General features: G+C 41.3%; 1 protein-coding gene across 3 annotated transcripts in view; it reads left to right on the top strand.

Moving 5' to 3' along the window:
- The window catches only part of NBEA (neurobeachin), a 673,719-nt gene that overhangs the window by 441,640 nt on the left and 204,955 nt on the right, over positions 1-27,124 (top strand). For all 3 annotated transcript variants that reach the window (XM_066582838.1, XM_066582846.1, XM_066582830.1), the window contains exons 38-39: positions 5,299-5,423; positions 25,213-25,356. In XM_066582838.1, coding sequence (XP_066438935.1) covers positions 5,299-5,423; positions 25,213-25,356 — 269 coding nt within the window. The remainder of the gene's footprint in view (positions 1-5,298; positions 5,424-25,212; positions 25,357-27,124) is intronic.

Raw genomic sequence — 27,124 nt, 5'->3', positions numbered from 1 at the left:
AGTGGTCGCAGTAGTCATAGTGACTCTCATACTGGCTCCAGTAACAATATTGACCCCCTCAGTGGCCCCATTAGTAATAGCAAGCCCCACAGTGGCCCCTGTAGTAACAGGGTACCCCACAGTGGCTCCAATAGTAATAGTAACCCCCATAGTAATATATACCCCCTCACTAGTAATAACCCCTCAGCAACATCATCCCCAGCAGTAATATTAACCCCCCCCCTGTAGCAGCAGTAATATTAACCCCCCCCGCAGCAGCAGTAATATTAACCCCCCCGCAGCAGCAGTAATATTAACCCCCCCCCCCCAGCAGCAGTAATATTAACCCCCCCGGCAGCAGTAATATTAACCCCCCCCTAGCAGCAGTAATATTAACCCCCCCAGCAGCAGTAATATTAATTAACCCCCCTCAGCAGCAGTAATATTAATTAACCCCCCTCCCAGCAGCAGTAATATTAATTAACCCCCCCCCCCCAGCAGCAGTAATATTAATTAACCCCCCCCCCCAGCAGCAGTAATATTAATTAACCCCCCCAGCAGCAGTAATATTAATTAACCCCCCCTCAATCAGCAGTAATATTAATTACCCCCCCAGCAGCAGTAATATTAATTAACCCCCCCCCCTTCAGCAGCAGTAATATTAACCCCATCCCCCCCGAGCAGCAATATTAACCCCTTCCAGCACCAATATTAACCTTCCCCCAACCCTTATACTTACCTGCTCCCTGCAGTCAGCGCCGCTCTCCTTCTGCTCGCGCTGATCCCGGCTACACTCTGACAGCAGTGTGTGCGCTCGGCACGCTTCCTCCCCGAGTCCTCTTCTGCGGAACTGAAGAGCAGGGGACTCAGGGGAGGAGGATCCTGGCTGCACACTGGCGTTAGTGTGAGCCGGGAACAGCGGTAATAGCACGATTACCAGCGGGGAGCTGCGGCACCCCAGCTGGTAATCGCTGCAGTGGTGAGCGGCATCGGCACGCTGCGGGCCACATAACACGTGGCAGCAGGCCGGATTCGGCCCGCGGGCCTTGTGTTTGACACGTGATCTAGGAGATGCCCCTTTTCAAAGAGGTCTTGTCACCATGATGGATCGTCGTCATTAACTGCTTTAAACCCCATTTAATGAAAATGTATCACCTATATTTTTTTGCTAATTAAAACTAGATACTGACATATATTCCTTTTACTGATCTGTTTTTATTTTCTGATCGTAGATTTTTCTTTTAATTAGATTTTTTTGTGCAAAACTATGGTGCAGCCATCTTGCTAAGCAGTTCTTAAAAGGGGTTTTCCAAGCCCATCATTTTTTTGAACTGTAGACTATAGTAACTAAAAAAAAAAAAAAAAATTATATAAAAGAACTGATACTCACCGCTCCAGCGCCGCATCTCCCATTTTTCCCTTTGAGGCCTCTGATTAGCTAAAATAGTTAGTATGTCTATGGTACATTACTGACTGCAGCATATTAACAGAGCTGGCGGGGAGTACATGAGATACAGCGCTGGAGCAGTGGGGGGGTCAGGAGACTGGGAGTACGTTTTTATTGTTTTTCACCATTTCCTGCTGTTAAAAGATTTTTAAGTTGCATTTAGATGTTTGTTGACTTCTATGGGAGAGGAGTTTTGTGGCATGCTCCTTGACTTGTCCAGAGATCGTTGTGCAGGGAGGGGAAGGAAGTGAGCTGTGACCATCAGCTATAGTGAATTATATGATTCGGTGTTCTCTAGATATGTGTTTACCTTTTATTGTAATACTGCCTGTTGGCGTGGTATGACTAGTGACAGCTTTTCTCTACACAGCAGGAAGTGTCAGCTGATTCATGAGGCTCAGTGGTCAAAGTGAAAACTGCAAGATTAAGAAAACATCATTTAAAAAAAGGATTTAAAAATGGGGTGGAAACACGCTGAACTAGATGGACATTGTCTCCTTTCGGCCTAACATACTATGTTACTTGATTTGAACAATAGGTCTTTTTCTGATATATTTCCTTTAAATTATACAACATTTTAAACCTATCTACACTTGCACTCCCACAGTAGAACATACGACCTTCCATAGAGTCAGCAGCCCATTCAGATGATACCACCTCCTCTGCTCAAACCATTTACGAGGGCAAATGTTCTTTTGGTAAATTGACAAGTGAATAGGTAAAAAGAGTGTTGGCATATGATATAACTGAGGTTGCCTCTGGGTCAGTCAGTCTGCAACTGAGGCTCCTCAGCTGTTTTAAAAACTATGACTCTTATCATAACTTCTGAACCCAGGGCCTCTTTAACCATACGGCAAATGGTACAGCAACACCAATTTCAACTATGTCTGCATTCTCAGGATATGGATACAGTTGAAAAGTAGTTGTTAGCTGTTTAGTTGTCCGCGACCCTAAAGGCGAGCTCCCTCCATGTTTTTCGGCTTTGCACTGCTTCTTTCAGTTGTGTGATATCCATGCCAGTATCAGCTCTGACAGTATCTTCCATCATGTCCTTTGGCTCCAGGTCTTCTTCTGCCGCTGACCTGGCCAAGCATTATAGATTTTTATAGTGACTCTGCTCACATTACATGGCCAAAATCCGTGAGTCTGAAAAGTACCGTAGTAGTGAGCTTAAACAACTGATAACTTATACTCTCTATTGTGTGTCTCTGCCGCTACAATCTCCACTCACTAATGGGTCCAGCGGCCATGCATATGTTGAAGCATGTGACCACTATAGCCAATCAATTGTTTTCAGTACCCAGTGAGGTTAGGTTGGTGATTGGCCGCAGCAGTCATGTGCTTAGAGGGTAACGTGATTGCTGGACCTGGAGGTGAGGGAAAGCCTACAGGACCTGGGTTGGATTAGTATGAGTGTGTGTTTTTTTTTGGGGGGGGGGAAGGTAAATTAAAGGGGGGGGAGGTAAATTTTAATATCCACGTACTGGCCCTGCTTGGGTATTAAATTGGCCCTGTCTGAACCTCCTGCTGGGAGAAGTTACAATTGTAAAGCCAAATATTACAGGACTGTCTCCTTAGTGACATGTTGGCCTCGGAACCGTATTTTAGAAATGCAGTGACATCCTTGTTGCCACTAGAGGACAATAATGTCAGTTTTGAGGCTCGAGTGCCTTTTATAGTCTCTCATCTACTTCTTTATAATGATGGCCAGTATTGTAACTGCGTTGAGATATTATATTGTTAGACAGAACACCTCATTATTTGATTTGGTGGCGTACAATGCCGACATTTTTGTGATGCTTTACAAGAGCATTAGCAGTCATTAGGGCCGCCTTTACCAGCAAAGAATAAAGCAATTTGCATAAGTAAAAACAAAAGCTAGTTAACCTGCAAGTGGCCACAACCCAAAAGGGTTTGTTTTCACTAGCGCCCATAAAAACGGAGTACGCGGCACATTAACAGAAGGGTAATAACTCACCACCACAATTACCGCACACGGGATAATTTTTGCAGCTTTAATTCAGTGTTATTAATAATGGATAAAATAGCAATTTTCGGAACTCGCTGGGGGCAGTAGGGAATGATTCCAATGAATATTTCAGCACGTTATTTTAATCATGGCTCCACCAAATTCATGTGTGTCATATTTTCTGCTTATAAGTTCCAGGCTGCTGAGGGACCCATAGTTAGTCATTAAAAGGCACACTGCTTATAGGAAGGTTGGCTCTTTGATTTACAAGGCACATTAAACCACTGTAAAGGAAAGCAAGCTGCGTGTCATTAATACTTGTAATTTGATGCAGCATTAGTAAATGGGCTGCCTGTGATTAATGCTCTTTACCAGTACGAGAAGCCATTTAATACGGACTACTTTAGGTTGTTTAACATGTAAATACAAAGGCGGCCTGCACTTTGTCATCATTGTGCTCGGCATTGCTATTGTTCTTGTATGCTTTGGTTTTAGATAAACCCGACATAGTTGTTAAAGTTGACAGGAGTATAGAGTGTAGTTTAGAACATTGTTTCCGAAGGATAGTGAAGGCGGCTTTTTTATCACCTGATTTGGGTATGGATCACTTAAAAGCTGTATTCTGGTTTCGTTTAAGTAAAACTTAAAGGGGTTGTCCCATGAAATAACTTACAGGTTAGATAAGTATATGATTGGTTGGGGTCTGAGTACTGAGACACCCTCCAATCACAAGAACAGGGGTCTTGAGTGTCCCCGAACAAATGGAGTGGATTCGTATTCGTACTTCCACTCAATTTATTCTTAGGGGAAAGCGCTTGCACTTAGCTATCTCCCATAGAAATGAATGGAGTGATCGTGCACACATGTGACCACAACTCATCTGGCTGGGTGGACATAAAAGAGACAATTGCCCTCAGAATACATCCGCCTTGTGCCTCACCCTACATGCTGTTGGCTGATGACCTGTGCAACCCCATGGGTTGCACGTAACTAATGTTGGCTATGACCACTGCTCCATTCATTTAGGCACATTCTTGACTTTTTCTTGTAATCAATGGGAGTCCCAGTGATTAGATGCTTATCACCTATCCTGTAAATAAGCGATAAGTTAGTTTTGTGAAACATCCCCTTCAAGGAGATATTCCTATTTGAGACCTTTATTGCATACTCACAGTATATATAATTGTCCCACCTCTGGAAACCTCACATAATGGGGCAATGGGGGCCCAGTGGTGACTCTCAACTATGAGATATTCATGGTATTTCTTGTAGTTATGCCATAAATGTTTCAGGTGGGGATACCTCTTTGAAGGGGTTGCCTCACCACAGAGAATCTTTTTCATATGGATGCTGTCCAAAAATAGAGCATTGCATATCAGATGAATGTAATATACCGAAAAAGTGAGTCTACTGGGGCAATTGCCTCTTCTTAGGTCTCCACTTTGGCTTATAAAGAAGGAACTTGAGCAATGGAAGTCCATATGCCTATATAGGGTATTATTTATAATAGTTGCCTTCATGAGACAACTCATTGTAAAGAAAATTAAACATTCTGCAACTTGGCAGGGCAAGGGCAAGTTGATCATTGGGCAATGAAGAAAAAAGACTGGTTGGTAAATGGCATCTATCCTGTGCACCTGGTAGATGTAGCCAGGTAGAGAGGGCATATGAATTTGTCGTTGCCGTAAGCGCACTCATTATCGGTTTTGTAATGGTCAATGGGCAACTGATCCATATAGTGCATGAATGATTCTCCCATCAATAGTGATGCTGACCAAGCCTTACATGTCCTAAAGTCTGATTTGGGACCATTGAGTGCAACACTCTAATCATTGTTTCATACTTTGTTTCTTGGAGGAAGATGAATACCTGCTTACTAACTCTGTCCTATCTTTTCTTTTAGTCAACTGCATGACTTCTGGAGATTGGATTATTGGGAAGACGATTTACGAAGGAGAAGACGTTTCGTGCGCAATGCATTTGGCTCGACTCATTCAGATGCCAGATTAAAGGCTGCCATTGAATACGGTCAGTATGATGATCCATGTTCTCAGTCACCATATTAAGTTAGCTTTGTACGCTCTGAGTGATTTTTTCCATACTGCTTGGATTTAGTTTATAACACTAGAGAAACACAACAATTTTGTACTTTCCTATTCGCTCCGGTTCAGTTTTCAAAAAGCAGATGTGCAGATGTGTTTGTCTTTTTGAAGTTTGGACACATGGAGATCAGCCTACGAAACTTTACATTGACCCTTTTCCACTTCTATGCGTCTTTTACACTGATGCTATTTCTATTCCTCTTGGTGATACTAATGAGTTGAATAATTTATGGGCTTGTCATGTGAAAAGGATTTGGTGCAGTTTGATGTACTCTCAGCGTCTGGTGCTGGAATGTGATTAATAAAAGAGCTGGAGGCAGAGAGGGGTTTACATGGCAATTAATTCTCTTTATTTCATATACTGTTTCGCACCTTTTGCCTAGTACATTTTGTCTTGCATTTTGTATACCTTCTTTAGGATGTTCTCCAGGTCGCCTATCTCTGTTGGTATAAAGTAATATATGTTTCAATTAAACGCTTCTACCAGTTGTGACTTAAAGGGGTTGTCCCGCGAAAGCAAGTGGGGTTAAGCACTTCTGTATGGCCATATTAATGCACTTTGTAATATACATCGTGCATTAAATATTGGCCATACAGAAGTTATACACTTACCCCCTCCGGTGTTGGCGTCCCCGTCTCCATGGCGCCGACCGAAGCCTTCTTCTGCCTGGATTAGATGCGCTTGCGCAGTCTGCCCTCTTCTGTCCCGCTCCAGCGTGCTCCTTCAGCGGGACAGAAGAAGCAGACTGCGCAAGCGCGACTAATCCAGGCAGGAGAAGGCTTCGGTCGGCACCATGGAGACGGGGACGCCAACACCGGAGGGGGTAAGTGTATAACTTCTGTATGGCCAATATTTAATGCACGATGTATATTGCAAAGTGCATTAATATGGCCATAGAGAAGTGCTTAACCCCACTTGCTTTCGCGGGACAACCCCTTTAAGTAGATCATAGGCCCTTGGCTGTTCACACAAGTTGCCCCCATCCCAAGCCACTACTGAGGACTAGTCAACTATGCTGTTCTGTCCTGCTAAAGAATTGGAAACAAATGTAAGCCTACTGAAACGGAGACCAAAGCTTGCACCGTTGGTCTTCATTTAGCTAATACAAGTCTATAGTTCCATCTAATTGCTATTTTTGACATTTCAGTTGAAATACCAGCATAGAAATCATAGACTGGTTCACAAATGCTGCCTTACTTGGACAACCCCTTTAATTTTATAGTACCCTGTGCACCCTTAGTGCCCCACAGTCATAGTGCCCCCACAAGATAACAGTGCCTCCTGTGTCTCTCCAAAAGATAAGTGTCCCCCCACAAGGTAATAGTGTCCCCTTTGTATCTAACATGAGAGAATTGTGCCCCCTTTATTCCCCCACAAATAATGGTGCCTTAGTGCCCTACAGTTATAGTGCCTCCCTTTATGTCTTCTGCTCCTTCTCCGGTGATTCCTTCCTGCACTGTAAATATTTCACTATTGAGCTCCTATTCTATTTCCATGTGCTGTACAGCAGTATGTGTATCTTCAGTTGATCTCTACAGTCTCCTCCTATGGGTTTCCTCCTGACAAAGGAGGGCAATAGAAGATACATATACTGCCACATGGCGCACGGAGCAAATAAGAAAGTGCATAGTGAAAGATTTACTGTGCAGGCAGCCTTGATGTGACATGCCTCCTCCAACATGACAGTGTGTGCGGGGCGAGGGAGTGGTGGTGGTCTGCCATATTCTACTGCTGCTTCTGACAGAGCAGTGTTTTAAGAAGATGGGGTGGTTTGGGAAGCCACGGGCGCCTTGCAAGCCTTGAGCTCTGGGTGGTCGCCCAAACATCCCTAATTACTATATAATCCTCAACTGGTATGCACTCTATGGTCATATTAGCAGTTATGTATGGTACATGTCTGCTGGTGATGACCATGAAGGGTTGACTACTTTTTGTTAAATGGGGCCTCTAACAATGTGTGTGCCACACCAGATATACCATATAACATGCAGGTGCAAGTGTCAGCAAGTGTTCAATTCCTCTGCAGCTACCTCACTGGGAAAATGAAGCAATAAATGGTGCTCATTGAAATCAATAGAGTGATCCTATAATGGGTGGACATTCTGGGTCCTCCAGGAGACCTGGGGATGCTATTTACAACTGTTGGCTCCAGCTAATTAATGGGGCCTCCAAATCAATGATTTCTATCCATTAACTCAGAATTGCCTAATAGGGTATTTGAAAATGAGTTTTCCACACCAGACTTGTGTGATGCTTTGAGGAACTACTTCACTTTCTCTTTTCATTAATTTTCCATAAAAGCGAAATCTCCACCAAAAGATCTCATGAATGAAGATTTTCACCTGCATGGGTATTACAGTACCATTGCAGTCTAAAGATCTTGAGGTTTCAATACAGAGATTCACATTGTTTTAACCCTTTCCAATCCACTGTCTGACATCTAAAGACATTACGATTTAAGGCTGTACAGCTCCGATGCTGGAAGACGTCCGTCGGGGCTCTATTATTGTATATTGTTAGCCTTTCTGCTGTTGGGGGCCTTTCCAACATGTCACCTCATGCACCACTGGCTTTAGCCAGCGTCTAGCGCCTTTGTATAACAGCAGAAATGAGTAAGCCCCATAGGAAAACCAGGATATAAATTGGATTGGAAAGGGCTAAGGAGCGCCATGGCCCTTTTTGTTCTAGTGATTATGAAAGGAGGGCACATACCTCCACTAATGACATCTTCTCTTACATGTTGCTCAAAGAAAGTCTATGGTTCCTTTTTCCAGTGCAGTTTATAAAATGGAAACTTAACTCTGGATGTTATGTTAAGGAGGACATGGTTTTTATATATGAGGCCCACTTACGACTTAATATTTCTCAAGAGAATACCACATGTATACTATCCTACCGAAAATGTTTGCTCACCCCTATCAGTAGATTGGATCATTTGTTATAAGCATGTCATATATCCTAAACCATGCCACAAAAGATGTAATGGGATGTTCTATGTGTCATGGTCTCAGTCCGTTGGTTGTACTGGCAAGGACCATGAACAAGGAGGTGGACCTTGACATTCTAGATAATAATGCGCTGCCAACAATGTGACAATACTCTGGAAATGGGCAACAAAACAGTGTGCCTTGTCACAAATCTGACACCGTTGCACATTGGTTTGAGGATATAGATGTTGCATGATTGGACTGGCCTCTACAGGATCCTGGCCTGAATGCTATTAACATAGTAACATAGTATGTTAGGCTAAAAAAAGACATATGTCCATCTAGTTCAGCTTATTTCCTCCCAATGTTGATCCAGATGAAGGAAAATAAAACTAATAAGGTAGAAGCCAATTTTCCTCATTCATGGGGGAAAAAATCCTTCCAGACTCCAATCTTACAATTAGAACAATCCCTGGATCACTGACCCTTCTAAAGTAATTAGTAACTATAACATGTAATATTGTAACGCTCAGGAAAGGTGTCCAGGCCCCTCTTAAACTCTTTTATCAATTCACTATGACTGGATCGTCAGGCAGAGAGTTCCGTAGTCTCACTGCTCTTACAGTAAAGAATCCCCTTCTATGTTGGTGTAGGAACCTTCTTTCCTCTAAACGTAGAGGATACCCCCTTTTACAGTCACAGTTATGGATAAGAACTGGAGCTTTATTTCAGAAAATATTAAAAGTCCCTCTTTGAGAGACCTGACCGGACATTTCAAGGTGGAATGGAGGGAAATACCAGTTGAAGTGTATCAGATGTTAGTAAAAAGTATATGACAGACTCTTTCTGATGTCATTACGGCAAAGGAGACCCGACTAATTATTAACATATATAAATAGACACTACTTTTTACTCTTGCTCAGGCGTCCAATTACTTTTGTCCATTAAAACCTGCATGATGCTGAATTACAGGTGTCTCCAAAGAGTTTAATATCCAGTTAGTTATTCCTCATTCGGAGCCACTACCCTAAAAATTCTTGATGTTTGGAAAATCTTGGATCAAGGTTGAGATTGTTATTTTCATGGATAAGTGGTGGAGATTATAAGCCTTCAGGGGCTGGATTAAAGGATTTTATTTATAATATGCATACATTAAGAAATATGACTCCTTAGTGTGATGAATATAGTACATTACGTCTATCAGTCACATTCATATTAATGCTTATTACCACATTTTCCAATTAAATGGAAAACCTATACGTTTGCAGAAGTCAGTCAAGAATGTGGGATAAATGCTTGTGTTTTGTCACACAGACAGCTCCCTAATTACATTTTAATAGTCCTGTAACTCTGTACTGGGCAACTGACAGGAACCAGCGTTCCCCCAAATCACTGCTTGCCAGAGAAGTTGTAGTGTTTTTTGTATTTGTCAGTGAACTTGTGAATGAATGAACGCTCTTTAAAAGTTCCATATGGTTCTTAAATGTGATTATCTGCCTGGTCCAGCTCCTGTATAATGTTCGTACAGAACAGTGTCATTATGCTGCTACAGACACAGAAGACACACAATTGATCTAAAGTAAATGCACATAAAACCCCTTTTCATTTTTTGCCATTTTTTAAAGAGTCGTGTATTTATAACTGAGAGGAACTCATCCAAATTGGTAAATTTGAGATAGTGAAAGAATGTACATTTCTAAATGATGGAACAAGAGAATCCAGGGCAATGAAAAATACAGTTCTGCTGAGATGCACTGCGGGATGTGAAATGTGCAATAACTTTGGACGGGTGGATACAGCCAACTGAATACCACCATCGTAACACAGCTGTGTGCCAGTCCCAAGCCTGGAAAAATGTGGAGCGGTGGAGAAAGATGTAGTGACCTATTCCACTGTAGACCACCAAAATACTTCATGGTTTCTCTTAAAAACACGTTTGAAGATCTGGTCCTGGAAGGTGGGACCCCATGGTTGGAAAGCACCTACAATGTTACCGGGGAAGAGCAACTGAGAGTTTCAAATAACTCAGGAATTAGGAAACTCATCTGGGTGTTGGTTGCTGATGTTGCCTGCGGTGAAAGAGATTGCCCGCATCTTACTAAAATGTATAAAATTGGAACACTGAAGGTGCGTGGTAAAAACATTGGAACACGGAATGTACATGATAAAACCATTGGCAAATTAGACATTATAAAGAGCGAAATGCAATGATTAAACATCGACCTTCTGGACATCCGTGAACTTCACTGAACAGGAAACGGATACTTTACCAGCGGCAATTTCGCAGTTTACTTTTCAGAAAATGAAGACATTTAAAGGAATGGTGTCACCTTCATCGTGAGCAAAGATTATTAAAGTTGTCCATGGTTTCCATGCCGTTAGCGATAGAATCATGACCATCCACATCAATGGAAAACCTTGCACCATGTCTGTAATACAAATTTATGCCCCTACCTCTGTCGCAGCAGATGAACAAATCAAAATAATTTTAGGCTAATGTCCAAGAAACCTTGCAGGAAATTCCAAAAAAGGACATTGTTTATATCATCAGCAATTGCAATTCAAAAATTGGTGCAGAAGAAACGCTAACAGTCTGGAAATTTGGCTGAGGAAAATAAAATGATGCCGTGACAGACTTTTCCAATTTTGCCAAGGAAGCAGATTAACAATTCTGAACACATTGTTCGCATGACTAAAATGTCGCTTGTACGCCTGGACATCTCCTAAAGAAGTTCACCGCAGTCAAATCAATTACATTTTGTGCTCCAAAAAGTGAAAAAGTTCAGTTCTAGCAGCAAAAACATTCCAAAGCGCAGATTGTGGTTCTGACTGCCAACTGCTTGTTGCCAGAATGAAACTACAGCAGCAGTATTGATATTAAACACTGACTCAGTGCCTCCTGCTTATGCAGAAAAAGTAGAGCAATGTTTCAAATTGCTTAAAACCTTTTGAAAAAGAGGCAGACAAAAATGGGAGGAAATGAAAAGCATTATAATCAAAACTGTTAACGAAACTATACCACGCAAAAAAAAACACCAAGAAAAACAACCTGGCTATCAGCAGACACCATCCAAATTGCCAACGTGAGGAGAAGCAAAAGCGACTGGAACTGGGGAAGATTTCCAGTTGCCAAATGCCCAGTTTTAGTGCGAAGCAAGGAAAGGTAAAGAACTGTTTTGGAATGCACACTGCATAGAATTGGAAGAAGCAAACAAAAAAGGACACACCAGAGAGCTCATGGGGCTCGTGCTCCTTTTTCATCGCGCAATGCAACCCTTAATTTTTGATCAGAATGGCAAGAAATTACACAATCCCGAACAAATCAAGCATAGATGGCAAGAATATATAGAAGAACTGTACTAAACGGATTGCAGAAACCATCAACCGCAAGCAGAAGAATTAACAAAATGAGAACCTAATATCCTGGAGGATGAAGTTGAGTAGGCACTAAATCAGGTACCAAATTGGAAAGCCCCTGGAATCAATTGCATACCTGCTGAGCTGCTCAAGCCCCTGGCAGTCCAGACATTAACTGCACTCTGTCACCAGAATTGGGAAACCCAATAATGGCCAAAAGATTGGACAAGGTCCGTTTTCGTGCAGTTTCCCAAAAAAGGTGACCCGAGAGAATGCTCAAACTACTGCACAATAGGCCTAATATTACATGCAAGCAAAATCCTACTGAAGATTATACAAAAAAGTTATGATGGCGATAGAGGAACAGGAACTCCCTGATGCACAAGCCGCTTTTCGCAAAGGAAGAGGAACAAATGACCAAATTGCAAATCAATGAATCATGGAAAAAGCCCGGGAATAGCAGAAGGAGGTGTACATATGCTGTATCGATTACAGCAAAGCCTTCGATTGCATTTAACACAACAAGCTGTGGCCATGTATAAGACAAATGGGATCCCAGGATATCTGGGGCAACTCATATAATCGTTATATGCGAACCAAAAGGTTACAGTCAGGACCTTCAATGGTAATACAGAATGATTCAGAATTGGGAAGGGCATATGCCAAACCTGCATCTTATGCCCTGCATTGTTCAACCTGTATGCAGAGGCCATCTTCAGGCAATGCGATTTAGACACATCCAACATTTGTAGTCCAGATCGGTGGAAGAAACTTTAACAGTCTCAGATATGCAGATGATACAACCTTGCTGCCAGAAAGTATGAATAAGTTCTGGAAATACAAAGACATAACCATTGCAACAAAATGCCAGATGGTCAATGCAATCATCTTCCCAATCACAAATTACGGCTGCGAAAGTTAGACACTAAAGAAAACGGGCCAGAGGAAGATTGATGCCTTCAAACTTTGGTGCTGGAGGAAACGCCTACAAATCCCTTTGACCGCCAAGATCGCAAACAAAGCAGTTCTAGACCGTGTCAAACGAAACCAATAACGAAACAGACTCTCATACTTCGGCCACATAATGCTAGCTATTATATGCACTGGCTTGATACTATCAACATGCAAATGATCGAACTGAAAGAAGCAGTACAAAACATAACCACGTGGAGAGGGTCGATCCATAAATGTCCAAAAGTCAGCCTCGACTAAACAGATATAGTCACAGAAATACTGGCTTCATAGTATGTAATAATAATGATATATAAAGGCCACATTCGGTAGCTCTACGTTAGTAGCGGGACAGTCCTCTATTCAGGACCCTGGTCTAAATAGGTGCCAAAACACCTTCAATTGCTATTGGCCACACTTTTGTTCAGCCAACAACTTTCTCTCAACTCCCCCAAACACATGAATGTTCAATTTGACCAATCATTTATGCATTTTGTGGAGAGAGCCAGATAGATAGATTTATTAGCTGCCTATCTGCAAGGGAAGTAAAAGGATTAGGCGATGAATTTCAGCTCGTTCAATCCTTTTTCGTTTTGACATCAACTGGAGTTGTCCAGTCCTGCCAAAATCTGCAGAATCGAACCACTGAAGGATGATGAGTATGGGAGCCTTTACCGAGCGCACAGAGTGGCTACAAAGAGCTGGAATAACCAAATATGTCTATGCATTGCATGACTAGCCCATTGAATTCAATGGGAAGAGTTCTATGCTATATTCATTGTTTGGTGGTGCTGAAAGGAAACTGAATTTTTTCTGATGAGTTCACCGACAGAATACAGCTGACTGCTGTGGGTCCCAGTGACAAACAGTATGCTTTTTGCAGATTTTGATGAAAAAGGATTGTCTGGAGTGGACAACCCCAATTAGTCCTGCTTAGTTGTTTTTATGTGGAGATACAGATGCTGATGATGTCATTGAGGCAACTGTTCCTGGCAACTGTAATACTGTTAAAGGGGTTGTCCCAACTTAGGACTTCCTGACTGAGATGGGAAAGCTGCAGCTCGTTTTCCGACTATCTTGCTCATTTTTTAGGGAATCAGCCAAGCGCAGCAGCCTTATGCAGTTTCCGTAACTCGCATTCACTTCAATGGGAGTTACAGGAGCTACATAAGGCTGGCATGCTCGGCTGTTTCCGTAACACTAGGCAAGGATCTGGGAATGTTTAGCTTGCAAAAGAGAAGGCCGAGTGGAGACTTAATAGCGGTCTACAAATATCTGAAGGGCTGTCACAGTGCAGAGGGATCAGCCCTATTCACATTTGAACAAGGAAAGACCAGAAGCAATGGGATGAAAATGAAAGGGAGGAGACACAAATTAGATACTAGACAGTGAGGGTGATCAATGAGTGGAACAGGTTACCACAGGAGGTGGTGAGTTCTTCAATTGAAGTGTTCAAACAAAGGCTAGACAGACTGTCTGGGAGGATTTAGTGATCCTGCACTGAGCAGGGGGTTGGACCCGATGACCCTGGAGGTCCCTTCAAACTCTACCATTCTATGACCATATTCTGTGTGTTGAAATATTAATGCATGAACATAGTTTGCTGCTTGTTAAAGGCATCAGTTTAAACAAGTCTGAAGGTATGTTTTAGGAGAGGTCACGCAGCCCCAGTCTGCCACAAACAAGGATGACAAACTTAATCAGTTATTGTTTGCCTGGTAGTAGAAAGATACTGCAGGGGCCGCAGCTGACAGGATTTCCAGAAAAGAGCTTTGTGACCTTCAAGAAATAACCCATTCCTTATAACGAGTGCAGATCTAAATCATTATTGATGGCGCACTCCTAACACTGTGCTGATATAGTCTGAAGTACACCGCGCATCAGCAATGTATCCAACCAAGCATGGTGTCCGGTGATTTACCAGTGAAGTCTTCCAGCAAGGATGGGTAGACGGCTATTTTTCCCCCGATACATTTCATTCCTTTTGTAAGATGTCTACCGCAATATGACTACAGCTACACCTCTAACCGTATAATGTAGTGCCCGATGTATGGTTAGTGTCGGCTTTACATGGACATCTTTTTTGTCAGGGGTTAGTTAATTTGACCTTTTATAAGGAAGCGCTAACGGCACTTGTGGAGCGGCGCAGTGTTTGCGCTTTGAGCGCCGTATTATTTATAGCAGTTGTTCTGAGTTCTACCGGCTTGTCCCATTGAAGTAAATATGGCATTCTGAGTATGAACACAATCGTGCTTAGATCTGAACATTGAATCCCCATTAGTCAACTAATTAGCGAGAAACCTGAGTGGCGGACCTGATCCTGAGGATCAGCCATCAATTTTTAAAGGATGGATAACCACTTTAGGGAGGTTTACCTGGGAACAGAGGCGTAACTTGAAGCTCCCGGGCCCCAATGCAAAACCTGTAACGGGTTCTCCAACTATAATGCTTTATTCATAGTACTGGGCTCCCTATATGGAGAGCTGAGGCCTTATGGGGCCCCCTAAGGCTCCTGGGCCCGGGTGCAACCACATCCCCTGCATCCTCTATAGTTACACCCCTGCCTGGGAAGATTTTTTGCCAAAAAAAGCAGCGGTCAACATTTTTGCAAGGTGATAAACTCTTGCTCAACTCCATTTACATGGAGCAAGCAACACTACCGCATGTGCCCAAATGATCCTCGGTACAATTGTTTGGGCATATGTAGGACCACCTGTACACGACCGGGTCGGATTCCGCATGTAGGTTCCCGCAGCGGAATCCGACCCTGTGCCCGGCCGGTGACTCCTGCATACCTGTCCGGATTGTTCATATTCTGCACTGTGGATGTGCCAGCCGGCTCACATGCACAGTACAGATTATGCCGCGCCATCGCTAGGTGATGACACAGATTCAACGACCTTTTCTCAATGATGATTGTGGAAGGGCTGCGGGTCAGTCAATGGAAGCCGTCTGCACAGAATCCGCCTAAAAATAGAGCATGCTGCGATTTTATTTTTTTTTTCCCGGTGAGCGGAAAATCGCAATTGACTTCCGTTCATAGGCATGGAAAACCGCTTTTCCATAGCATGCTATGGCAGGTACTTGCTGCGGAATCAGGAGGCGGACGCCCGCTCCAGATTCTGCAATGCAAATCCGGCCGTGTGCAGGTGACCTTAGACTATAATATTGGTTGTGCATACACGGGAAGGTAAAAATCACTCTTTTTATAGAAAATCTCTCCTGCCAGCCAGAGTTGTGGCAATACCCTGTTAGCAGTCCTGTCAGTGCAGAGAACACTCCATTTCACGTGCTTTTCGTAATAACCTTTCTTGTGTAACGCAAAGGTAACTCCCATAATCAGAGTATATTGTCAGCCCTCCCCTAACTGGGCAAGCATGAAATGAAAAGCTTGTTAATATTGATCCACTTTTTTTCCCCTTTGCCGTGTCCTTGATGTCTTCTCGTTGTGAGCTGCAGCTACCGGGCTTGTGTGTCCACTTCCACATTGATAAATGCAGACCCTTCGTTGCAGTAACTACGCGGCCCGCTATTGATGTAATAAAGCAGGTTCTAATTGAGTAGCTACAAAACCAATCTGCTCATTGCCACTCTTTGTATCTTGGGTAATATGTACTATGTTCCACATTAGTGCTCCCAGATCTATTTCTTTTGGGTTTAAACTAGTTATTGATTGTAATCTGCCTCAGATAAAATATAGCTTTGAAGTTTGACTTTTCTTGGCTGTGCATCAAAACAAAGCCAACCATGATATATCTTCTATAAACCTGTGTGTAAAGAAGAAACACAAGAATCTGCTGTAACATAGAGTTTGTATGCATTCTCGAAGTCGACACTGTAAAACCTTAGTACTCCCTAGCAACTATGTACATTGCAGATGAAAGTCCTGCCATGCAAGTAGCAAAGGTGGACCAAATAGGGCTAGGTCAAGGAGGGCCCTTAGTAGCTGCATGGTCTGCCTCTAGGATATCTATGCCCTGGCTCCTAGGGTAGCAATGACTAAATAAAGCAATTCAAGATTATTCCTTACGTGAGCGAACTAAAATACAAAATCCATTTCCATTCTACAGTTATAAAGTAGAATCTAATTACCTTAAAGTGACTCTCGGGTCAGGACAAGTTTTAGTCCCGGGGTTCTCTCTTTTGTGCTCTTGCTCCAACCTCCTCCCCGGATCCAACATTTCCCTGTTGCATTTTCGGTCTTCCATAGAGGCTACACTATGATGCATTGGTAGTCGAAGACGCTGCTATGATTGGCCAACGTTGCTGATGTGAGCAGCACTGGCCAGTTAGGGTAGCGTGAAGTGTCTCCGATTATCAATGTATTGTCTGCACCGGGTAGTAACAGGTGTGGTGCCGCCACCTTGGAAGTTTGGAGAGGTGCCTTGAACCAGTGGATTCGGGAACACAATGGCACAAAGGGAGAGTGGCATGTAACAAGACTTCCCCTTGTGTGCATGACGGCACACAGAGTCCCTTACATTTCTGTATGAGGTCATATACATGTGACTAATGAATGCTGTAAATTGTACTCTTAGACTCTGTTCACATCTGTATCTGGGGCCTAGTACAGATCCTACCTAAAATGCCCCACAAAACGGCGTAGCATACTGCGCCGAAAATATCAGAGGGTGTGACAAAAGCCTGGCAGGCACCAATATAGGCAATGGGGCCCATTGTGCACCGTTTCATTGCGCCATGCTACGGCATTTCCGTGTCCCTCCTCCATTGATAGAGCAGGAAAATGGGAAGCCCAACTGTAGTGTACAGAGCCTTATGGTGGTCCTATTTACAAAAGAACTTCAGTTCAGAGAGACTCGGTGTACATGTACTTATCAATATGTGCAAGATACATGCATGACTGGTGAGGGATGTATGCCATGCACATGGATGAGTGGACATTAAGTATCTCAACCACCAGAGCTGCTGTAGACCCCAAGATCAGTGCTTGGCAAGTCACTCTGTGACTAATTTTACACGTAAGAATACACCAGCCATGCTGAGCGTGAGATTTATGTTTTATATGTGCCGTAAGAGTAATCGCCTTCAGGAGGACGGCTGAACCGTCTAAAGTCACAGTGAAGCCGAGACGCTTTTATCTATCCCTCTCATCTCTTCTGAGCAGTAGTTTTTTCGAGGTTGTCTTCATTTGGCCTGATTCACATAGTTCTTCACACGCGCTCTGCGGGAGATGACTGCAGCTGTACCCCAGGGGTAGATACTATTTCACTGAGAAGAGGAAGGATGGAAATGTTACTTTAGCTTGAAACTAGTCTTATTCGGTTTCTGTACTCCTTCTGCAACACCGCCTCCCTGTTTATCCAACACTTCCACATCTTGTTACATTAACGAGGTTTTCTGCCATCGTCTTGCGAAATCTCTTCTGCATAATTGTTTTACAGGACACTTTATATTGTAGCATAAAACGCTGGACATCTCAAAGAGCATTTCTGGCTTAATCTAAATTGCTGGCAGATTGTTAAAGAGGAAATGTCTGCTCTCCTGGCAAGTCTGTTAGTAAATACTTCCCCATGAAATTCCATTTCTGGAGAAACTTTCCTTAGAAATTTGTATTCTGCTATTCCTCTGTTACTCCTCCTAAAAATGTATGACTAAATTTATAGCTGGGTGTTATCATTCTCCTTGCCGATATGGTGTATCTTTAGGTGATTTGAAACCGACCAATCGGTGCTGACAGCATCACACTGTATGTTACACACACCTCTCATCAGGAGGATGGTAACAAGAAGTTGGCATGGAAAGACTTGATCTAGCAGCCGGTTGCACGCTGCCCATCCGCTGCTGCCAGTGGCTCCGATAAGCTGTCATGGGTGGGCGTGGTCTGGCCGCATGCGGCCAACTGAACCATGTGTTTCTAGCCATACAGGTCTGTTCCAGGGTGTGAAACTTCCTAAATCACAATATTGCATGTTTCACAGAGTGTTAAGGCAGCTGAAATGCAGTCCTAAGCCCTTGCTCACGACCTGAAGGTTGTGAGTTCAATCCCTGCATGGTTCATGTAGCCGGCTCAAGGTTGACTCAACCTTCCGAGCTCGGTAAAATGAGTACCCAGCTTGGTGGGGGGTAATAAATAAATTACTTGAAAGCGCTGCGGAATAAGTTGGTGATTTTATTTTAAATTAATTTTATTGCTGAGCGATCCTGTAAAGAAAGTAACCTAAAAAAACGCCAAAAAATTAAGAAATCCATATTTCTTCAAAGGTCTGTGATGTGGGGCAAACGGTTATAAATGGCAACTGTAATATAAAATAAATTGAAATGTTGTATGCAATACCTAACTAAAATGCTAAAAAATATTAGTACAGCCATAGCACTTAAATGGTCACTGGGGGAGAATTATCAGTGGTTTTAAGGAGCTCTTCAAGAATTCCTAAAAATTGTCAAGACTATATGAAGGTCAATAAGAAAATGGTTCAGAATGTACCAAAGTGGCATATATGGCATGATTAATTTGGCATGACTCACTAGGCACACTTCTCTTCATTATGCCTTCCCATTGCCAGCATGCATATGAATCAATTTATTACACACAAAGAATACACATCTTTAACTCTTTTATGACCTTGGGTCATTAATGTACCTGTATCAAGGTCTATAGTTCTGGTATTCCCATCATAACATTAGTTTTCCATTGACCTATCTACATGAGGGCTTGTTTTTTGCAGGACGGGTTGTATTTTTCACTGGTACCATTTGACATGCCATATAATATATTGGAAAATGATTAAAACCCTCTAAGTGGAGGGAAATGGGGGGAAAAGATGCAATGACGCCATGTTGGGGGGTGTTTTTATGGTGTTCACAGTGCAGTAAATATGGGTCAGTTTAATTACAACAATATAATGTCTTCTTTTATTTGTAGTACTGTTTATAAGTACTGCTTTCCTTCACCATCTTTTGATCCCAAAACTTTATTTTTCCTGTGTGAGGGCTCATGTTTGGCAGGATGACCTGTCGTTTTTTATGTCATTTTGGTGTGCACAGTTTTTTGATTGCTTTTTATTTAGTCTTTTCTTGGAGATGAGTCAGACAAAAAAGCGCAACTCTAGGACTGCGTATTTTTTTTCTTTAACAGCATTTACTGTGTGGGGCTAATGGGATATTTCAATAAATTGGACCCTTTATGGATACCGTGATAACCATTTTTATATTTATTTACTTTTTGATGCAAACACTTGGGAAAAAGAACTTGCGATTGTTGGAATACTTAGACAGTGTCATGCAATACTATGGTATTGCATTATACTATATTTTAACAGGCCTCCTATTAAAGATTTGCTGAATGCACGTTTTAATAGACAAAGAATCATGTCAGCTCTGGGGGATTCCGAAGGCCCCAGGCGGCCATGACACCAGGACAGCACCCCCGTGACCTTATCTTTAAATGATGCTGCTAGAATTGATGGTGGCATTTAAAGGGTCACCAACTGCAATCTCTGTTATCTTTGATTGCGGCTGTGGTGACTGGATGTCGGCTGTCAAAGACAGCTGATACCCGTGTGTGTGATATGCAGTGGACTTCTGTTTATGTCCTAACTGCATGGGACATATGCAGTTAGGACATACATAGCCATATGAGCTGTCGAGGATGAGTTAAAGGTGTTTTTTTACAGCCTCTCTGTCCTTACTGGTTACTGCTGACCAGGACATATGACTACTGCAGCCAATCACTGGCTATAGAAGGTCACTGCTGTGGTCAATGATTGGCCTCAGCAGTCACATGTCCTCGTTAGTAGCAATCAGAAAGGACAGAGTTGTTGTTGGGCAATTTTAAGTCATGGGAAAACCCCTTTTAATGACGTTGGCATATTTTATGCCCCCTTTTAAGTTGCATCCTTTTTTCTAGACGTGCATTTTCCTCAATAAATCCCACTCACTTGGTCTACTCTTATACATATTCATGAAGAAAGCTTTTTATTCGTTATTATCAATTAGCTGGCACCAATCAGGGATTTGTACAAAGTTATTCCAAGTTGGGACTCCACTTGATATTTGACCCCCTTTAACTCTTACCTGGCCTCACAGGATAGTGACCTAAATACGTCTGGAAGATGACTACACATTAATGTCATCACTTGCTGTGCTATCTTGTAGAACATGTCGTCGACACTATTCTATTGACTTCGCCTGCGCTTTATAGATTATATAAAATGTTGCTTCACAAAGCGAGAAGTATAATCAGGCGCATTTACTGAAAACTCTTGTCTGAGGTGTTCATTTCACAAACCCTTATCCTCCAGAACATCCTCACATCTTGAAATAATTGCCCATTTTGTTGTGTACTTGGAAGGAGTTGTCTAAAATGGTCATATTGATGTGTTGAACTTTCAATATACCACTAGGAATAGCATCCTTCAAAAGGAAAAAAGTGGAAAAAAAGAGGTTCGATTGAAGTAGATTTCCAGATGTTTGGAAACATTAGGATTTCCTGTCAGTGCATTTAGGTAACACTATGAGGTTAACTTTCCATCCTGCCAGCCTTTTCTAGAGATGAAAGCCAGCTTTTCGCATACATTGTCTTATTGGTGATTTAGCATGGTACACGAAGCATCACTAATGAACACCAACCCAAGTGGCATCTATGTACTAAGGACCAGACATTGTATCGTGAGGTGTATTGTATGCAGTTTAATTAAAGTGCCAATTGTTATAGTGTTGCACTGCCTGTAATTAGTTGTGTGCCAGTATAGGTGCCAAGTTTGAGTTGTGAACTTGCCAAAACTTTTGTTCATCCTCTTATTGGGAGAAATGAAGATTCTTACAATGTAAATTAGTTCTAGCATCCAATACAAAAGTTTGTAGAACTTGGGTAGTAGCTCCTCCACAGCTCCAGTTATAATAACTACATGTGCCATTTTTAATAAGATTTTAGTATGTGATAAAATATATTAGTGTCAGTATATTTTAAAGAAACACTAAACATAGTGCACAAAATAATATATATTCCAGCATTTCTTCCTATTATTTCTTCATTTTTTTACGCTATATTGTCTCTTATTACAATTAAAACTGAGAAATCTATAAAGGAATCTTCTGTATGTGACAGCAACGTCTCCTCTTCCTCTCCTCATTCTCGTGTTCTTAGATGTGGAACAGTTGGCTGCAGCAGGAGCCTCCCCCTATGTCCTATCTGCAGTAGGACCAAAACCTTTTATTCCAACCCCGATTTAAGCTCCACCTCTTATCTCTTAGCTCCACCTCTTATCTTACTAGATTATCTCCCTTTTAATGTTCTTGTTCATTTGTAAGGCTGGGTATAGACATTAGATAGCTATCGGCCAAAGCAGCTATAACTCACCAGAAACCCACATACATGGTGGGATCAATGTAGCATGTGTGTATTTTGAATATACAGAGAGGGACAAGCCGCTACCAGCGACCATCTCCTCAGTAAAAAGGATCCTGCAGGTAAAAATCTAACTTATCCCCAGTGGCATATGTTGGGTAAGTCAACGGGCTTCCCCCCACTTTAGAAGATCATCTGAAATCGCTGGATTCGACTGATCTGTATCTACTGTGAATGGCCCAACTATGTTTAGTGTTCCTTTAAAAAAAATCCATTTTCGAAAGAGTGCTACAGCAGCTTCATACCAGTGCCATTACATAAATATGACATATTGCCCAAACACTATAGGGAAGATTTACTTAGACCAGCGTTTCACATGCCATGTAAGTAAAGACGTCACTAGAGCGAAGTGCAGCAAATATATTATGAGGTGAAAGTCTCCTAATACATTTGGCACATCTTTGTACCACAATATGAAATCTACACCAGCTGTGAGTTGTCATAAGTTTCAGCTACAATTTACACCACTTTCTTGCATAAGTTACAGTAAATCTGATGAGCCGTGGGAAGCCACACCCAATTTTCTCATGATTTTTCAAAATTGGGGAGGAAAGGTAAAATTGGCACATTTTGTCCCACAAGGTGGCATGCACCAAAGTATGCAACTTTTTGTACTACATAAACCTGGCGTAAACCATTTAAAGCGCTGCGGAATAAGTTGGCGCTATACAAATAAAGATTATTATTATTATTACTATAACTTAATGCTTCTCTTTATACTTTTAAAAGTATTAGCACCAGAAATCTTCCATATTGTGTTTTTTTTTGGGTATTGCAGTATTTCTCAACTCCAGTCCTTAACTAACCCCCAGGTCATGTTTTCAGAATTTCCATAGTATTGCACAGGTGTAATTATCAGTGGTCGTGAGGATTGGAATTGAGAAACATTGGCTTAGTGGAGCTCCTCAGGAAGAAAACTTGCTCTTTTGTATTCTTTGGATCACTGTGTCATACACCACCCCCTCAGACCTTGCATAACATAGATTTGCCTGAGCTGTTAAGCTCTGGCATATATCACCCATAAGCTGCAACTTTTTTTTTTTTTTTTAAAGAAAACATATAGTACATATAGTTTTTTTTAGGTGGTCCACTGTATAGGAAAGTGCAGTCTGCTGCTCTTCCCTATACGGTAAAAAAAAAGTAAGCTGAACTTTCCCATGCACTCAGTATATTTGTTCACTTATTGAGACGTGAACAGAGCTATAGCCATAAGCCCCCAGGCCAGTGTGGTATCCCATACAGTTGGCCACTTTGCTGTATTTTTTCCCAACATTTTGGCCGATGGACAACATTTCCCATGGTATAGCTATACAATAATATACGTCCGTAGGCATATGTCAGGGAATACTCCAGACATATACCTCCTACGTACTGAGCATAAAGGGAATGGACCCCATTATAGTCAACTAGGTCCATTGGGCACTGTTCGGTTCCATCATAAGATGTAGCTTTCCGGTCAGTGTATTACACCGGACGGAGCAGGAGACTGTAACCCCCGATGCGGATGAGAAACCACCCTTTTTTGAATATGTCCATTTTATCTTATTTATAGAGTAGTGCAGATGGACAAGTATAGGTTAAAAAAAGAAACCTTTCTTACCCTAGGTCGACAATATCAGAATCTGGTGACACTTCAGCACTTCTTTCTACCTTACAGCATTGAGGGGGCTGCAGAGGCATAATTGTATCCACATCACATAACTATTAGATATCTTTACTATGTTAGCAGAACTCTCTACATGGAGAGGAATTGGTTGATGTGTTGTCTTTTAGATATTTCTAATGTCCTCTGCCTTTTTTTTTAACATGGATGGAAATTATTTATGGAGTTATTTAAGTTATTTCTAACTATGGGCTGATTGAATTGCACTCCAAAGAATATGATGTGCGGTGCTTTTGTCTCAGTGCTGTTCATACAGTGTAATAGAAATTAATGAAGATGGATCATTTACGAATGACTTCCTGGAACACAACATTGCCTTGTTTTTCTGCACTCAAGTTCATTAAATCAAGGCCATTCTCCATATCCTCATTTGTATGAGTATCATTTAGGATAAACTGCGAATCTGTGGGTCCCGAAAACTCACACAAAAATACATGAAATTATGAACTGCAATGTTTGGGATGGTGAAAAATGTTAAATATTGTAAAGTAGATTGTAAAGATGGTGTGCTGCCTGTATATTTATATATTATACATATTTAGAGGGGTTGGACTAAATCAATTTGTCAAAAGGTAAAGCTTGTATTAAATTAGCAAAAAACCTAAAATAACAAAAAGAAATCAAAATCATAAAAACCTAAAATGATGCAAATCAAAATCCTAAAATAATAAAAACCTCAATAATAACAAAAATAAACCAAAATCCTAAAATAACAAAATGAAAAAATATGAAATATAAACTCAAATCCTAAAATAACCAAAACCTAAAGTAACAAAAATTAACCCAAATTGGAAAATAAGAAAAACATAAAAATAAAAATCATAAAATATATTAGGATAAGATTTTAATATTTTCCTGGAGTAAAAAGTTAATAGTGCAGCGGTTAAATTCTGAGGTAATGTTGGTTTTTACATTTAACTCATTGACAGGGTTATAAAGTAAGACAAGGAAAAGAAAGCAGTTCCTCTCCATAACTTGATCTTGATTTGTGGAGTGTTAAAGTAATATAGTGGGAGGACAGTCTTTACAAGCCATGTAATGAGCCCGCCCTTGGGAGACCTCATTCCTTCTATGCTTCTTATATTGATTAATGTGACCCTAATTCATAAAAGATTCCCGTCAGGCTTTCCATTTAGATAAACGTAGATTTCATACGTCTGGAAACAAACCTGGTCTTATTTCATGAGAGATCTCCAATTGATTGAAAGCAGCGACACATGATTGAAACTATTTTATAGTCGACATCTGGACATGTGTGTAAAGAATCTAGAAGGTTGACTTGTTTTTGGGCAAGAGGTAAATAATGTATAGTCCTAGAGGTCAATGTTTTGTATTTTCCTAGGACGTTGAACCTGGTCCTTGTGCTTGTCAATGCGTCTCTAATGCACAGTATATCTATGGTGTAGAAATTCTTCTATACTGATTTATAAAAACCCCTTCCTATTATAGGCACAGATGAAGATGTCATGAAATCAAAGAAGACTTTCCGGAGCCAGGCTGCAGTAAATCAAAATGCTGAAACGGAACTAATGTTGGAAGGGGATGATGATGCTGTTAGCCTTCTTCAGGAAAAGGAAATTGACAACCTTGCAGGTAGACCATACTTCGCATATTAACATATAGTTGACTCCTAAGCAGTTACATACCCTTTGTTAGAGTGAATCGTAAAGCATTCTCTATTGAAAGGTTGGCCAAAGCTACGAACCATCATTCTTCGTGTTTTACGCATAGCCTTTCATCCCAGCTTCTGCTAAAGTAATTGTTCTCCAACATTTAAGTAACCCAAACATATTAGTGCTAGCTATATTGGTGGTAGTTATATTTCAAGAACATCTAGTGTGTATGGCTGCTTGTAGATCCACCACCAGGTCTTTCAAAGTAAAAGAGAAGGTTGACCAATATCTGTAGATCTTCCTCCAATAAATGTTCTCACTTCATTTCTTCATATTTATTACATACTGTTTGGCTAATCTAAGAATACAGACTAATGGGAGAGTCAAGTGTAATACCTGAAAGACAGAACACAGCCTACTTTGATCTGAAGTATTTGGCCATCTTAAGACAATGGTCAACAAAACATTCTTTAAGAGATAAGGCAGCTGAACTTACCAATTTCAGTGGGACAGGCTGACTTTTTTTATGTGCATGGGGACCTCCTGATTTTTCCCTGATAGATGATGCTGAGGTAAAGAAGGACTTGTAGAGAAACACTTGAATTTCATTGTGTCTTTACAAGTGTTTTGGTGGCTTTTTTTGGAGGATTTCTTTTGATATTTTTTTTCAGGGGGTTTTCTTTCCCTATAGAGAAGTCTATGGGAAAACTCTAGGAAAAGACAGGATGCCTAGATTATTCTATGTTTTGGGGAAAAAAAGTAATTGACCCAGAAAACAAACCAAAGTGAGGAAAAATACCACAAAAAATGCACTCATTATAGTTCATTCATAACTCCTAACTGACCAATAGATAACATTGGGCCATGCTGTTTTTTTGTGAAAAAATGCTGCCCCCTTAAAGAGGTTTTCTCCAGGAATGCAACAAAATGACAAGTTGAATGCATCTCTAGAACGCTGGAGCGAGGGGTGGGTCGAAGCCTAACTATTTGTGTCAAGCTCACCATTCATCCTTACAGGCCCAAACTGTGTTTCATTCGCTTCTATCCCCAACAGCCATGCCCCCTTCTTCCTCTGGAGATGCATTCAACCTGTCCTACAAGTTTCGTAAAGGCTGTACGAACATTGGGCATTTTGTTACATTTCTGGATAACCCCTTTAAGGTTCACACATCATTCCTGAAGTGTTGTCTTCTGTGCCCCTCACCTGACATGTAAAGAGCGAGTCCATGTTTGTATTATTCAGTGCTTCTTCTAAAATCAAAACCACAGGAATTACTCAAGTAAGAAGCTGAAGGTTTACTTGTTGTTTCTGTTTCAGTTGTAGTTCCTTTCATTCCCAGAATTTTCACATCAAGAGGCAAGTTGTGTAGTGCTGTAGTAGATATCACCCTAGTTGGATTTCATGCAAATCGTCAATCACATCAATAAGTACTAAACCTTCTGACCTGATTGCAGTCTCGATTATTGCACATAGTTACCACTGCTATCTCTGCTATAAAACTCCCTAACCTTCTTCCTAAATGACAGCTGTTAATAAATCTTCTAACATTCACTATCTGATGTTTCTGTGAGTTGAAAGGTAAGTGGTTAAACTGTCCATTGTTAATATGGTGAATAAAATAATATACAGTAACAGTACAGAGAATATACAATTTTACAAAGTAATTAAAATATTGTGGGATGTTGAAATGAAGGGTTTTCAGGAAAAACACCTAGATGGCCTACTCTTAGCATACGTCATCAATGTA

Source organism: Eleutherodactylus coqui, chromosome 1 (assembly GCF_035609145.1).
Source record: "Eleutherodactylus coqui strain aEleCoq1 chromosome 1, aEleCoq1.hap1, whole genome shotgun sequence".
NCBI classification, from domain to species: domain Eukaryota; kingdom Metazoa; phylum Chordata; class Amphibia; order Anura; family Eleutherodactylidae; genus Eleutherodactylus; species Eleutherodactylus coqui.
The sequence above is the reverse complement of the archived record's forward strand: the minus strand, read 5'-3'. Positions and strand labels throughout refer to the sequence as shown.